The 16,653-nt window shown below is 39.4% G+C and overlaps 2 protein-coding genes and 1 long non-coding RNA gene across 4 annotated transcripts; 1 reads left to right on the plus strand and 2 right to left on the minus strand.

Moving 5' to 3' along the window:
• The first annotated feature begins 4,671 nt into the window (after nucleotides 1-4,671).
• ormdl1 (ORMDL sphingolipid biosynthesis regulator 1) lies at nucleotides 4,672-11,745 on the plus strand. Of its 2 annotated transcripts, none has more exons than XM_020462071.2 (4): nucleotides 4,672-4,793; nucleotides 9,144-9,324; nucleotides 10,117-10,268; nucleotides 10,572-11,745. In XM_020462071.2, exons 2-4 carry the CDS (start codon nucleotides 9,151-9,153, stop codon nucleotides 10,705-10,707), a joined length of 462 nt encoding a protein of 153 aa, XP_020317660.1. In that variant the 5' UTR covers nucleotides 4,672-4,793; nucleotides 9,144-9,150; the 3' UTR covers nucleotides 10,708-11,745. The 2 variants fall into 2 exon arrangements, with proteins under 2 accessions (XP_020317660.1, XP_020317661.1); XM_020462072.2 differs by having other exon boundaries at nucleotides 4,678-4,785.
• Nucleotides 11,746-11,859: 114 nt separating this feature from the next.
• LOC109871260 (probable inactive tRNA-specific adenosine deaminase-like protein 3) lies at nucleotides 11,860-12,996 on the minus strand. Its single transcript, XM_074933790.1, is given in 7 exon segments — nucleotides 11,860-11,987; nucleotides 11,990-12,129; nucleotides 12,176-12,275; nucleotides 12,278-12,356; nucleotides 12,359-12,658; nucleotides 12,660-12,826; nucleotides 12,948-12,996. Coding segments are annotated over 7 exon segments (963 nt in total).
• Nucleotides 12,997-13,005: 9 nt separating this feature from the next.
• LOC109871282 (uncharacterized) lies at nucleotides 13,006-16,489 on the minus strand. Its single transcript, XR_002252276.2, has 3 exons — nucleotides 15,712-16,489; nucleotides 14,258-15,368; nucleotides 13,006-14,138 (listed from the first exon to the last, which is right to left on the minus strand). It is a non-coding gene; the product is annotated as an uncharacterized LOC109871282 (long non-coding RNA).
• Between the last annotated feature and the right edge of the window lie 164 nt (nucleotides 16,490-16,653).

Below are 16,653 nucleotides of genomic sequence, written 5' to 3' on the forward strand. Positions count from 1 at the left end.
TTCTCTCAAATTCCGTGGACAAATTTGGTTAAATCTCTGTTAATGAGCATTTCTCCTTTGCAAAGATAATCCATCCACAGGTGTGGCATATGAAGAAGCTAATTGAACAGCATGATCATTATACAGTTGCACCTTGAGCTGGGGACAATAAAAGACCACTTTAAAATGTGCAGTTTTATCACAGCACAATGCCACTGATGTCTCAAGTTGAGGGAGCGTGCAATTGGCAAACTCACTGCCGGAATATCCACCAGAGCTGTTGCCAGATAATTGAATTCTACCTCCAACTTCGTTTTAGAGAATTTGGGCAGTATGTCCAATCAGCCTCACAACCGCCGACCACCTTTAATCACACCAGCCCAGGACCTCCACATCTGGATTCTTCACCTGCAGGACCATCTGAGAGGGGGTGGGATGGTGCTGAGGAGAATTTATGTCTGTAATAAAGCCCTTTTTGGGGGGGAAACTAATTCTGATTGGCTGGGCCTGGCTCCACCGTGGGTGGGCCTGGCTGCCAAGTCGGTGGGCCTATGCCTTCCAAGGCCCACTCATGGCTGCACCCCTGCCCAGTTGTGAAATCCATAGATTAGGGCCTAATTTATTTATTTCAATTGACTGATTTCCTTACATGAACTGTAACTCAGTAAATCATTGAAATAGTTGCATGTTGCTATTATATTTTTTCAGATTAGTTATCATACAAAGAATAATAAAAATGATTTCTATAAGATATGTGATTGATTAGTTGTTGTTTTTTCAAGACTAAATCGTCAACAATGTTTTTTGTGTGTGTACCCCTATAATTGTTTTCACCATGTACACAATTTTCTGTACATTTTGTCACAGGTAAAGGGTTCTAGTCAGGACCACTTCTAGTTTCCAAATCCACAGAGTTTCACCCAGAGGAGCGTGCTGCTCATTTTGTGGTCCTTAAATGAACTCAGCAACAAACAAAATAGGTCCTCTCAATGTCAACTGCGTTTATTTTCAGCAAACTTAACATGTGCAAATATTTGTAAGAACATAAGATTCAACAACTGAGACATAAACTGAATAAGTTCCACAGACATGTGACTAACAGAAATGGAATAATGTGTCCCTGAACAAAGGGGGGTCAAAATCAAAAGTAACAGTCAGTATCTGGTGTGGCCACCAGCTGCATTACGTACTGCAGTGGATCTCCTCCTCATGGACTGCACCAGATTTTTCAGTTCTTGCTGTGAGATGTTACCCCACTCTTCCACCAATGTACCTGCAAGTTCCCAAACATTTCTTGGGGAATGGCCCTAGTCCTCACCCTCCGATCCAACACGTTCCAGACGTGCTCAATGGATTGAGATCCGGGCTCTTCGCTGGCCATGGCAGAACACTGACATTCCTGTCTTGCAGGAAATCATGCACAGAACGAGTAGTATAGCTGGTGGCATTGTCATGCTGGAGGGTCATGTCAGGATGGGCCTGCAGGAAGGGTACCACATGAAGGAGGAGGATGTCATCCTTGTAACGCACAGCGTTGAGACAGTGTTTAAACATTGGAATAAAACAAGCTTTTATTTTGGGTTCTGATTGGGTACGATAGTTGAACTAAGCACATGTGGTATGAGTTAATCGTCAAGAATCAAAATGGGTGTGTGCATACACAATTAAGTCAAATGGATGTTGCAATGGATGATTACATTTAAAGCTGTTAACAATAAAATCAATGATATAGTATTATTTGTGCTATAAAGGCAATTAACTTTTCCCTTTTTTTCATATTGTTAAACAAAATTCTAAGTTTGCCAACATTTCCACATAAAATGTAATGAAATTCGACCATTTCTATCGATTTTTTACGATCTTCATTGCGGGACTTTTATTTTGAAGGGAAATCGCGGAGGTCACGGCTTTATTCTTGCTGGTGGAAGAGGTCAAATTAGCGCCTTCACACCTTTGGCATGTGATTGGCTGTTTGGAAAGTTAGTTCCTAACTAAGTACATCCGGGTCATGGATTTTTTGAACTCCTTCAGAGTAAGAGTTATGACCTGTACACTTTATAAATTAATAAAATGATGACAAATGTGCACAATTACTGATATATTTTATACTAGCTATACTAGCTATAATTTAAAGTATTTCCATAAGATATGATGTGATTCATTTGTATATTTCTTCAAGCCTAAATGGTCACAATGTTATTTTGTGTGTGTGTGTATTTCCTATCATTTATTGCACCTACATTGTGTCACAGTAAAAGGGGGTTCCATTCACTTGTAGTTTCCAAATCCACAGAGTTTACACCCTTAGGAGCGTTGCTGCTGATTTTGCCAATCAGTTTAAATGCAGTACTTGTTTTCATATTGGGGGGGGTTCAGGAGCACTTCTATATATGTCATTTATACCATACATAGATTCTGTAGAACCTACTAAGTACTCCCAACCCCCCTTTTACTTCGGCACATATATTAGTATTTTATTTTTTCAGCCAATGTGTAATTTATAGGCCTGTAGGGGCCGATTCTGACTAAGGAAATGTAAGCCTTTTCTATGCACGCCTTTCCTCAGCACTTCTCAGTCGTTAGTATTCAGACACCTTATGCAGGTGCTTAACGGGCTTTGCAGGCGTGGTTCCCTTCCGCGCTGAAGACATTTCATTCAACAGATTTTCTTGTGGCATTTTCATTCAATAGGGTTTTCAGGAAATTTATCTTAAGCCATCCCTATAAATGTGGTGTACCTTTAATTTCAAGTTTGTCAACAGACACTAGAATACATTGAGAGAACAGTGTCAGAATATAGGGATCAATGAAAGAAAGCCATCTAAATATATGCATATTAGTCTCCGCCTCAGTACCAACTGGTAGATTTTAAAATACTCTGATCTTGTAGATTATTTAGGCAAATTTAAGGGTTAGGAAAGTATGTATGAATCATACAAAAACATATTTGGAGAGCCTTTATACACTATAATATATTGAGGAATAAAAAATATAGTTTGAATTCATCCAGACTTTTGTCATATTCAAGTTCAATCCATGGAACATTGTAAGGTGGATAAAAGTGTACCATAGGGGTTGAACAATAGTCTGTCACTAATCATGGAACTGTATGACAATGGTGTAGTTGTGAACCATACACCAGGTTTCATAATGATTCCATAATGATTCAAATTGGCTGCATGTCAGCATAATATCATCCACTAACGCTAGCGAACCTCAGGAAAAACAAAGAAATTTAAATGGAATAGAATAGAATAATGCAAAAAGATAAACTACAAATTGAAGAAAACAAACACTAAAACACTGACAGTTATGTGACGGTGGCTTCCGAAAGTGGCTAACATTTAACATGATACAATTTGTCAAATAAAATAGAGAAAAGCCTGGGCATAGTCTATAATTAAAACATTCTAAAGTGCATACATCCTCTCAGCAGGTTCAGCCCAACAGCAGCCTATAGCTTGAGTGTCCAAATTTCATCCACGCAAATTATGCGGGCACACAAATAAAATTCTGAATAACGGCACAGCTATTTACAGCCTATTTCACTGTGGAAAAGGGGCTGCAATACCTCATGTTGATATTATTTTCAATTTGCTTCCATATGGCTGGTTTCACATTAATCTCCAGAAATAATAAGGAATAATTCTCTAAAACAATTGCTATGTGTATTTACAATCCCCTTTACCTTACTAACTTACCTAGCTCTTATCAATAGCTCTTAAGGTGCATGGAGAATGCTGTTATTTATATCAGGGGGAAAAAGTAGATACCTTTTCCCACTTGGAACCGGCAGGTTCACTCTACCTTATTCATGGTTTCCTTGCACGTAAAGGTGGTGGAATTATGAGGGCATTAAGTCAAGGTCAGAATACGACTTATCTGTAGACACATCCACCACACCTTGAATTCTTAGATCTCCACCACGAATTAATAGCGGGTGAATAACTCATACTTAAATTCAAGGTCAGAATACACAGAGAGAAAAGTACATAAAAGGGAATAACGTTCCATTTACATGCGCTTAACTTGGGTCGGAATCAGGGCCATAGAGAAAAGTGCATAAAAAGTTAATTATGTTCCATTTATGCACTGCTTAACAAGGGTCGGAATTGGCCCCATAGTGTTTTGCTTGGGACCAATGGAGTGAGTGCAATAGAAAGTGCTGCTAGGTATTTAGACCTCAGTCCCCCAAGTAATAATAACACCAAAAAATATTCTACAGACCCTACTGTGTAATCCCAACCCCACCTTTACTTCGGCACATAAAATAGTTTTTTTACTCTATAAGCCAATATGTAATTTATAGACCCAAAGTGTATTGCATTGGGACCAATGGAGTGAGTGGAGTAGCAAGTGCTGATGATTATTTAGACCTCAGTCTCCATGAAATAACTGCATATATAGATACTACAGACCCAACTAAGTATTCCCAACCCCACTTTTACCTCAGCACATAGAATCGTTTTTTCTCTACACCCCAATGTTTTGAACATACCAACCTGAACATTGTATTTTTCGAGAGTGGTCTTATTTTTTATTTTATTTAGGAGCATATTTGTATAATTGTTTCCATAAAGTCCTCTTTGCATTTGCTTATACGCACAATAAAAAAATGACATTGATTCAAATGTAATATCTTTGAATGAGTTATCCACATTGCAATGTTTTGAAAGGCTGTCTTTTATTTTTTTGGAGATTCCTAATTGCAACTCAAAAGTGACGTCATCGTTTGTGCCGCTAGTGAAGGGGAGCTTGGCCTTCTGTCGTTCTTACTGCCACGTTTAAAAACCGATTCATAACAAGGTACTCCAGTAAGTACATGACAATATCTGTGTTGACTGTTTGGTAAAATATTTGATAACACTATTGATATGCAAATATTGTGACTTATGTGTTGCTATTTTCACGAAAAAATAGCTAGCTAGCAAGTTAGCAATTCAACTGGTGTTGTTTCAACCATACAATACTTCACTTGACTTGTTGAAAGTAGCTGGAGCTTGGCTGTTGGCTAAAGTAAGCTAGCTACTTAGTTTCCAGCGGAATCGTTAGCTGGCACTTAAAGACATGTGAAAGTAATGGTAGATACCTAGCTAATGTTAGCTAGTGCGGCTAAGCTAACTAGAAATTAGCCATTGATCGTGACTCTCAGTTCCATTGCATTAAACATAAGTCATTGGATGAAGGCATCTTCTGTACGGGGGCGTTTTGTTAAAAGCCCCGACGCTCGGTCTGAACATTTTCACGCATGGCTTGAGTCATAAGGATCTTATCTTTCATATCAGTGAGAACCTTTTTGTTTTTTGAAAAGTATTTAAGTGGATATACACATTTTTATAGGGTTAGTGTTCCCACATGGCCATATCTCCATGTTATGGAAAACAGATGGAAGACAGGCACCACCTGTGCTAATTCGCTATCTAACGTTAGCATGATCGGGTGGAGGTACCCATAGCTGTATGGATCTGTGCTAAACAGCTACAATATCTTATTTTATTTTAAGGATTTTGTTTATCGCCGATGAAAGATGAGGGACATGTATACATACACCTATAATACATAAGACTTAATGTTTATGGATTTTTTATTTTATTTTTAAGAATGCATAAAAAGCGATTAAAAACCACCCCTTAGTACCGCAGATCACAATCAATCTAATCCCAGCCTATTGCACCAAACTACAACGGGAAGATGTGGTCAGAAAATGGGAGAATGATGCCAGTGAGACCTTAGAGGGCTGCTTTGACTGTGCAGACTGGAGTGTGTTCAGAGGGAGCAAGTCTTGAGGCCACAAATTCAGTGAGGATATTATTGTTCCTTCCAAAACTTAAAAGTTATTTTCTAACAAAAAACCCATGATCACAAAGGATCTGAAAAGAAAATAGCATTTACCACTGGCAACAAGATTGAAGGTAAACTAATTCAATCCAAATTAAATAAACAGATGAAACGGGCCAAGAGAGTGTACAAGGATAAGGTGGAAAGGCTCTTTCAGGAAGGTAAAGCCAGAGGTGCTTGGAGAGTGTGAAAACACTGGCAGGCCTTAACACCCAAAATAAAAAGATTTTGTTGACTTTGCAGAGAAACTCAAGTTTTTTTAATTTTTTTTTCGATTTTGACCAATATGACTTTGCAATGGAAAAGAAGGAGCTGAACTCTGACCTAACATGTCACACACTGTAACAAATGTTGAGCTTCAACCAAAAGATGAAGATGCTGTATTTAAAAGGATAAAGTACCATGGCCAGACAACATTAGTGGTTGCCTACACTCAAGTTTGCTTACAAGCGGCACAGGGGTGTTGATGATGCAGTTCAGTCCCTACTGCAGAATGGTATTTGTGGATATCTCGAGTGCCTTTTTAATATAGTCCTCACTTAATGGGTTAAAAGCTCCAGAACATGAATGTCAATCCACATCTGATTCTCTGGGTCCTCTCCGTTCTGACAAATAGAGAACAGCTGGTCAGATTCAATTGTCTCATTGCGGCTTGTCCAGAACCATCTTTACAGAATCACCACAAGGCTCCGTCATCTCACCTGTTTTAGGAGCTCAGACCCAGAGATGATGTTCATCAAGTATTCAGATGACACAGTAATTATGGACACAGCAGGCAACTCAGAAGGGCACCTCCAGGCTGAAATGGACATGTTTTTACTGTGGTGTATACAGAACTACCTGGACCTCAATGCAACCAAAATCAAAGACCTGGTCATTGACTACAGAAGAGACCACCCTACCATCCCCACCACTGGAGATGAACAGACAGATCATTGAGCGAGTGGAGGACTACAAATTCCTAGGAACCATCATTGGCAACAAGTTAGCTCTCCGACAAAAGAAACATTGAACACATTCACTCAATGTCAACAATGTCTGTTATTTATACGGAAATGGAGAAAGTTTAATGTACAATCAATCCTCCAAGCATTTTATGCAGGGCATTCGGGAAGTTTTCAGACCCCTCGACTTTTCCCACATTTTGTTACATTAGAGGCTTATTCTAAAAAGGATTACATAACCCCCCCCCTTCAAATCTGCACACAATACCCCATAATGACAAAGCAAAAACAGGTTTTTAGACATTTTTGCAAACCTATTAAAAACAAAGATACCTTATTTACATAAGTATTCAGACCCTTTGCTATGAGACTTGAATTTGAGCTCAGGTGCATCCTGTTTCCATTGATCATCCTTGAGCTGTTTCTACAACTTGATTGGACTCTACCTGTGGTAAATTCAATTGATTGGACATGATTTGGAAAGGCACACACCTGTCTATATAAAGTCCCACAGTTGACAGTGCATGTCAGAGCAACAACCAAGCCATGAGGTCAAAGGAATTATCCGCAGAGCTCCGAGACAGGATTGTGTCGAGGCACAGATTTGGGAAAGGGTACTAAATCTTGGTCCCGGGAGGTGACCAAGAACCCCATGGTCACTCTGACAGAGCTCCAGAGTTCCTCTGTGAGGATGGGATAACCTTCCAGAAGGACAACCATCTCTGCAGCACTCCACCGATCAGGCCTTTATGGTAGAGTGCCAGACGGAAGCCACTCCTCAGTAAAATACACATGACAGCCCGCTTGGAGTTTGCCAAAAGGCACCTAAAGACTCTCAGACCATGAGCAATGAGATTCTCTGGTCTGATGAAACGAAGATTGAACTCTTTGACCTGAGTGCCAAGCGTCACGTCTGGAGGAAACCTGACACCATCCTTACGGTGAAGCATGGTGGTGGCAGCAATCATGCTGTGGGGATGTTATTCAGCGACAGGGACTGGGAGACTAGTCAGGATCGAGGGAAAGATGAACGGAGCACAGTACAGAGATCCTTGACGAAAATCTGCTCCAGAGCGCTCAGGACCTCTGACTGGGGGCGAAGGTTCATCTCCCAACAGGACAATGACCCTAAGCGCACAGCCAAGACAACGCTGAGTGGCTTCGGAACAAGTCTCTGAATGTTCTTGAATGGCCCAGCCAGACTTGAACCCGATCAAACATCTCTGGAGAGACCTGAAAATAGCTGTGCATCAATGCTCCAACATAACAGAGCTTGAGAGGATCTGCAGAGAATGGGAGAACCTCTCCAAATACAGGTGTGCCAAGCTTGTAGCGTCATACCCAATAAGAATCAAGGCTTTAATCACTGCCAAAGGTGCTTCTACAAAGTACTGAGTAAATGGTCTGAATACTTATGTTAATGTGATTTCAGTTTATTTTTATACATTTGCAGAAAGAAAAATATATACTTTTTTTTATTTGTCGTTATGAAGTATTGTGCGTAGATTGAGGGAAAAAATACAATTTAATCAATTTTGGAACAGGGCTGTAATGTAACAACTTGAAAAAAGTAAAGGGGTCTGAATAATTTCTGAATGCACTGTATATGCTTTATAGAGTCCATCTTTGCCTTTTTAATATTACGGGTTTTAGGGAATATTGTTTGGTGCTCTAGGGAACAGATCAGATTCCATTTAACAGGGTAATAAGAATCGGTGGGAAGGTCATCAGAGCAAGCAAGTGTCTGCCATAGCATTGTTGCTGCACTTTTCAAATGAAAAGCCTCCGTGCAGCTGCTTTTGAATGCATGACCCTCATGGGACATTTGCAAGTGAATAGGTTGGTTTCCCCTTTAATGCTTGAAAGCGAAAATGCTACACACTTTCTCCAAATGGCTGAGATACCAGCAAACCCTATTCCAAGCATACTGGTATATAAACAAGGATAGCTACTTGCCCACAGTTACGTTTTTCGACATCACCATTATCAAGAACTTGAGAAATCTGAGAATTTATGACGCAACTTCAAACTTTAAATCTCAAGCCAACCAGTGGTCTGAAAAGCAACTCTCAGACAATTTAAAGTCCAAATAGGTTACAATATGTCATGTTGTGGAAAGTGTAATTTTAATGATTTGTCTGAAAACAACAGCAAGAGGTATTGTTGTGCAAGAAAGGTGAAAGTGTACTACATAGCCTAAGCAGATCATGTTCATTTTATTTGCGTAATCTATCCTGTACCTGCAGGCTATGAACTTTGTGTATTGCAGTAGTAATTGGCTCCCTGTTGGGATAATTTATGAGTGACACATTTTTGTGATGTTTTCAAAGGAATAAGGTGTATTCATCAGTAACACAATCCTCATACTCCTCTTGTTCACAGAAACAAAATGAATGTTGGCGTAGCGCACAGTGAGGTGAACCCCAACACTCGGGTCATGAACAGTCGAGGGATCTGGCTCACCTATGCCCTCGGTGTTGGAATGCTTCACATTGTGCTCTTGAGCATACCCTTCTTCAGTGTACCTGTGGTGTGGACTCTCACAAATGTTATACACAATTTTGTAAGTCATTTATCTTCTCATGCTTTAATAGCCTATCACCAGTTTGTTCTTCTTACTTTCAGCCATATCATGGTAACCCCCCCCCTTCCTTCAAAGTTGTTGCCTAGACAATTGTTGCTTCCTCATTGCACTGGCCTCTCATTGTTCCTTGCACAATCTGTTGAATAAAGAAACAAGGTCACTGACATGACAACTCACTATGTTTAACTGTTGTCCCCATATTGGAAAAGTCTTCTGTATCATGGCCCTAAGGATATATATATCCTGCTATTTCAGTTCAGCAGCTTATTGTTTACTGTATCTTTCGCTTGCCATTAACTGCTAATTCAGCAGGTATATGAAGACTTTTCACAGACCCTGTTATTTAATAGAATGTAGCATTCTCATTCAAATGACCTTATGTTCTCAGTGCCAAGTGTTGTAAAGGAACGTAGGAAGTGAATAACCAGAATATACTCACTCCAATGTCCCACGTATGACCTAGTAGTTCATAAAGTATCAGTTGAGGTAATTGTGAGAGGCTTTGGTCAGCTTTGCACCAGTAAGCAGATTTCACACGCACTCCGCTTCTTAGCATAAATACAGTTCCAATTCTATCCCAGCTCATTCCAAGGAAGGATGAATTCAAATAAACATTTTATTTTAATGAACCAAAAGGACACGTAGTTGTGCTGCAACATCTACCCTCAGTCTCGGGCACCATTTGCTACTTTATGATTAGTTTGTCTTGTCTTAGTGGACTGTCTCTCATCATCAAGATTTGGACTCATTCACTGTGTGTCTGTCTTGCAGGGGATGTATGTCTTCATGCATGCAGTGAAAGGCACTCCGTTTGAGACCCCAGACCAAGGCAAAGCACGGCTCCTGACACATTGGGAACAGTTGGACTACGGCGTGCAGTTCACATCATCCAGAAAATTCTTCACCATCTCCCCAATCATTTTGTATGTCGCCTCCCGTCATTTAGAACAAGAGGTTACATTTTTGTCCATTGGCTTTAGATACCCATTTTAGCATCCAATGCAGAAATAATTGCAAACTGTATGGGACGGTTTCCCGGACACAGATCAATCCTAGTCCTGGACTAAAAACCACTTAAATCCTCCATTGAGAATGTGTTTTAGTCCAGGATAGGCTTAATCTGTGTCTGGGAAACCGGCCCTATAAATTCCAACTGTTGACCATGTTGCAGAGCTTTTTTTAACTGACACATTTGCTAACTTGTCTTATTTTTTCTCTCCCCCTAGATATTTTCTTGCAAGTTTCTACACGAAGTACGACACTACACACTTTGTCATAAACACTGCCTCCCTTTTGAGTGTGCTGATCCCCAAATTGCCACAACTACACGGAGTCCGCATCTTTGGCATCAACAAGTATTAAGCTGAGTGTTGAGAGTCAGTGGTGTGACAAACTCTCAAAGGAGCTATTGGCTCATAGCAAGATGAATAGTTGACCCTATTTACTCTGTACCACTGGAGTTTGTACTGAGCAGTTTTGTACGGTATGTGTAATTGTCACTCATTGTTTAGATACGCCAGGTTAAACTATAGTGAGAGACTTGGAGAGCGACGATAATTCCATGTGCATTACTAACTTAAGTAAATATTTAATTATTATTATTTTTAATCTACATAGACCTGGGCTGGCCCATGTTTAAAAAGTGGAGCTTTTTTTGTTCTGTTTTTGTTTGCCCTCACTTCACACAGTGACAAAGATTGCGTTCCTCCTTGTTACAATAAATGTTTCTCATCGTAACCGAAAGCCTTGGAAATATCAGATGCATTTTTAAAGATCATTTCTCCATAAAAGTAGGAGCCTATGGTTCAATGTTTGACACTTATTTTTAGATGGGTTATCATTGCTGAAAAGAACTGAACAATATGAAATACACATTTTGTATGATGTCCTTGGTATATGAATCATTTCTCATTGTTACTCAGTTATATAGGGCAGGCATTTTTTTCAGTGTATATAGTTGTATGTATAGGTTCATGTCTTTCTTGATGATTTTTCATAAGATGTTTTGTCAGATGAAAGTGTTTACTGAGAGGGGTCTACGGTTTGCCTATGTACCTATATTCATGTAGCTGTACTTGTTTAGGAGATCTCCTGGATGGTATTACCAAGGCAGCTAGTCCTGTTCTGTTTGGTCATGGCTTATCCACGGTATTCTTGGAGCTTTGTCAGCCCCTGTATCTAACATCATTAAAACATTTGTGCCCTTAAAAGCAGTGTGTATGTCTTAACTGGCTAAATTTATTGAGGGAAATGGATGGAAACCCATATTTTGACATGCACTGACTACAGTGGGAGATGAGCATAAAAACAAGCTGTGAATGCTTTTAAGTGATGTCACAGTGGCAAAAGCTTTGTTTAAAATGAAATGCAATAAAGTAAAACAATTTATGTAATCCAAAATGTCGTTACACCTTGATCTTATTCCTAAACCGTGTGTGCATAGTAATCTGACATGTGAGACTATCCAATTATAAAGGCAGAGCATTCCTGTAACAATTATGTGAACCGTAGGAATTAATTTTGGTACTGTTGGCTCAAAACTCCTTTGAAAACCTCAAAGCGGTGAGTCCGATATTTTTGAGCATCGATTTTATATTTACTCCCAAATGCCACATCGGTAGAGGCTGTTCCATAGAAGACTTCCTGGACTGGACTAGCAGCGTGGCACAAAAAATACAAGGCTCTCAAGTTACATACAGGTTGTTCCCGGTGCAGATGTACGGCTGACCGCTCTCCTCTGCACTGTCCTTGTCCCGCAGGACCCCACAGGTTGGCATGGTGGTGGTGCCATGTATTTCAGAGGGTGAGGAGTCAGGCAAAACAAACTCTTCAGGAGGGGTACTTATCATGGGTGTAGGCCCCACCACGCTGCCCACGTGCCACAAGGTCAATGCAGACCATGACAGCATGATTAAGTGGGTGAAAGCCTTTCCAGCAGCAACAATCCTCACTGCCTCGGGCTCAACGACTGCAGCCCCCACAGCCTCCATGCCTCTCTCCTGCCCTGCTCTGCTCTTGCTGCAGCCACAGCAGGCATGTAGTCCTGCATCTTGGCTTTCATAGAGGAGGTGAACAGCTGGCCTTTTAGTGCCACCGTCACTTGCTTGTCCTCATAATAGGACTTTGATCTGGTCAAAGGAGGGCATGCTGGTGTCTTGACCAGGAAAAGGTCCCCTAGACCTCCACAGTTTATTCTACCTGAGGGCGACAGATCAGATATGTGCATGTCCTTACTGCAGTCAATGTCTGGTGCATCACTGGCAAGGCATATAATGATCCCCAGAGGGTGAGGGTTGCCCTTATCCTTGCATGCCCCGTACTCTCTTGATGTGCTTCAGTTCAGGTAACGGGTACACTGTGGCAAACTCCTTTATCAAACGAGAGGTTTCTTTCTTGTTGACGATGGGAGCTGCAAAGGCCTCGATTAGCTCAGCGTCATGTGAGTGAACGTTGGACAGCACAGGATTAGCGACCCAGGAGTCTATGTCACACTCAGATTATTTGATGCGTTTGGACTGTGGCTCCATTTCACATAGTACCTGTGTTAAAAAGATTTTCAACCACAAATCTGGCCAAAGAACTCAGATCCAGACAATGTTTACATAAAATGGGTGATTCTGCAACTTTGGGCACTTTGGCCAAGTTAAACATATTCAAACACCATTTTACCAGTATTTTAATTGTCTTTGATTTGTCTAGAAACAATATCTGAAAACAGCTGCATTTGTACTATTTTTGTCATTTTTCCCAGACAGCCAGACAAATGTAATTTGCATCATGTCATTAATCATCCATTTTAGTTGAAAATTAAATGAACTTATTTTTAACACATTTCTTATGTGTACATGAACTTGTATTGAATATTATTTTTTGTGATTAAGGTTTTCCTAAAATGAATAATTCAACACGACGCCTGAATGTATAAACTTGCCTTGGTGACAGCTGAAAACATTTATGAAAAATAAGATACCCAACCTTTTTGTGAGATTATGATTTCCCTATCTAAAACAAATCAATCAATGTAAATGATCAATCAATGTAAATTATACATATACTCATTTATTTAGAAATATGTGTTGTGGTCTATGTAAAAAAATGAACGTAGGAAAACAATATTTTATTGCTAACATTTTGAACCACAACCATTGTTTAAACATTTAAATAATAAAAGACAAAGTAAGATTCTAAAACACTGGACCTAGCACCTTTTTAACATGAGAACAATGTTTTGTCTTTGACTACACTTAGATGCAACAACTAGAACTTCCAGCACCTATATATTGAGGGAAAAGTTAATTGAGAGCTGCACATGTTTTATTTAATGCATGATTTTATGTCCTGCTTTGTACTGTATATGAGTATCTAAGGCTTAGAAATAGGGCCACGTTCCTCTCAGACCAACCATCCAGCTCCATGTACCTCTTGGTCTAGGGGTCGGGTTCAGGTGCAAGTCCAAGCACATGCTGTGGTCTGTACCATATGATGTTGTCTCTCATCGGCCCCCAAAAAAACAGTTGGGGCCAACGCAACTCATGGTTTTAACAAGAGCACCACTCTCTGTGTGAATGTCTTGCACGATGCCAGGGTAAACGTCCTGATCACACTCCACCCCACACCACTTTCCAATCAATGCTTCACTTAGATCTTCAACGGGCTGGAAGGCGCTGTGAGATGTGTTGGATTTTCCATCTTGGTCTGCCTCTATTTTTTCAAACAGAGTCACAGTCTGTGGAGTGCAGTGATGTGGAAAGGAACAGAAGCAACTGAGTATCCTCTGGACTGTCGCTGACGATCTGAAAAAAATCATTTCTAAAAGTTATGCACATTCAAAATATGTAATGATAGCATAGTCTAGTGATAATGTTTGAATAACAAATGGAAGATTTGACATAAAATAACCCACAACTATTACCTGGTGTATCTTCATTGTCCCACAGATTGTCTCCAGGTGATCTGGTGGGAGGGCCTCCATGCTCTTTATCGCCTTTGAGATATATAACAGCCGACTGATGTGATACTGTAGTTTGTCTGCCATGAACTGGAGGTTGGTGTAGGTTTTGCAGAGGCATGTGTCCCTATCCTGGACTGTTAGCTTGACAACCCAAAAAGGACGTATTCTGCAGAATGCATAGTAGGAAGAGGTTCTGAATTATGACATTAAAGAAGCGCTTCTGCTTTTTCCTTCATAGTGTGTCCTTTTCCCCTTTTGTTGCTCTACTGTTGTCATCACGTTCATAAAATCAAGTGATTTTCTCTTCTGTGGCTGTGCTAATTCTGTTACACTGCTTTTTCCTGTCATTGCTTTTGCTGAAAATTCAAATGATCCGTTTGCGGCTTTGACCAGGCCATACTTTCTCAGGATGTTGCCTCTAAGCATTTTTTAAGCCACTTGTTTGTCCTTGGCAATGCACATTTTTTTATATTTTTGCTTTAACTCTGCAAGGATGGCATTTTGAAACAATAAAATAAAATCCTTCTCAAGTTCTTTGGAGTTCCCTTCAGTTCCCTTTCTTCTTGTCTTTGGGGAATCTTTCTCCCCATTTTCTTCATCAGTTTTTCTCAGCTTTCTGTAATGCATTATCAAGTTTGACATTGTCATGCAAAGATCTGTGTATGTTTTTGAACGACCCCTTCCAACCTTTTTACTTCCAGCAAGTATTTGACTTCTCATTCCTGTTGCAGACGATGAGGAAGGGGCATCGGGGTGTGCATCAGGGGCAGGTATGTTGGCCTCATGTTTTGGCTTGCAAGTCATGTGGTGACTGAGGTGTTGTGTTGCCTGATAGGTAGGTCTCCATTGCAACTGCTCTCTTTCAAGCCTGTCTTCTATTCCGTTGGTTGCATTTCCATTGCCTTCTCTTGCTTCTTTTTTCTGGCTTTGTCAGCTCAGAGATAGATTTCACTTCTCCTTTCTCCTTTTTCTTCCAGCATCTCTCCCTGTCTTATTGCGAATGTTCCTGGTATCATATAGGATATTTTTTTTGTCATGTCTTTGACTTCTGTGCTGTTTTATGTGGCATCTTCTAAAAACAAAGAAAAATACACACCTTGGAGAATTTTCGAGATTAAACAAATTTAAAACAGGATTAAATAAGCCTAAAGTTTAAAACGAATAAGATAATGTTTTTTTTGTCATTTCCACCACTGTTAAGTTTGTAATAGAAATGACTGATGGAAATTATTCTACAGTTTTTGGAGAAAAATGACAGGCTGCTTAGCATGCTTTCGCTAGTATTACAGCTAGCATATAGTTTACACTAAATACATAAAATATAAAAAGAAAATATAAATATAGATATTTTTTTACTTATAGCCTGTTTGGAAATGACTGACAATAAAAATATTCTCTATACAAGCAATATTTACCTAGATTTTTCTTCAACTTCTGGACATTACATCTGGAACAACTGCAAGCTGCAGCCATGTGCTTCAGTGTCACAATACGTTTCCATTGTAACTAAATTAAGTCTTTTGAAAAAACTTTATTAATGAGGAATTTGTCCTCAGTGTAGGAAATTACACAACTACCAAAGGACAGGTATATTTTGTGTAAATATATATATATATATATATATATAAAAGGGCATACTCATAATAAATATTGATATACATTTCATTTAATTAACTCTCACTAGTAGATAACATTAATAATTACACATTATACAATGTTTTCCCATAGAACAACATAGTAGAAGCTCAACATTCTGGGTCAGGGACAAGGGCAAAAGTGAAATGTAGGTATAAAATAAATGTGAAAATATGCTAAAATTCTTGATAGAGAGGTGTTAAAAAAAGAATGGGGTGATTGTCGTGTGAACTTAGCATATAAAGAATTTAAAAATAAAACATTCCCGAGGACATAGAAGTGCCCGTAGTTGCAAAATCATCCAAATAAGATAAACATTGGATGCAGTACCGAAAAGATGTGAGGATACTTTAACATCAGACGAACAAAATACAACAAGTACACATTTTGAATTCCTATCGCATATTGATTGCCGAATTAAATGTGCCTTGTTGACCAGCTTTGATTAGAGCTGTAAAAAGTGAAATTTCATCCAACATTTCCGTAAATGCTTGTTGATGTCCAACTGCATATAATGTCCCCTTGAAACAAAGGTTATCACTATTCAGAGAAACCCACAGTTTTGTTTTCTAGGTTAATAAAAAAAAGTAGTTATTTAATTAAAACATATTCCCGTCGATATCCGTACAACATTTTAAAATGTTCTTTCATATTTTCAACTCGGAATAATGTAACTGCACCTAACTAGAAAACTATTTGATGTTTCATGGAGGAATTGTTTA

Source organism: Oncorhynchus kisutch, linkage group LG26 (genome assembly GCF_002021735.2).
Source record: "Oncorhynchus kisutch isolate 150728-3 linkage group LG26, Okis_V2, whole genome shotgun sequence".
Classification (NCBI taxonomy): Eukaryota; Metazoa; Chordata; class Actinopteri; order Salmoniformes; family Salmonidae; genus Oncorhynchus; species Oncorhynchus kisutch.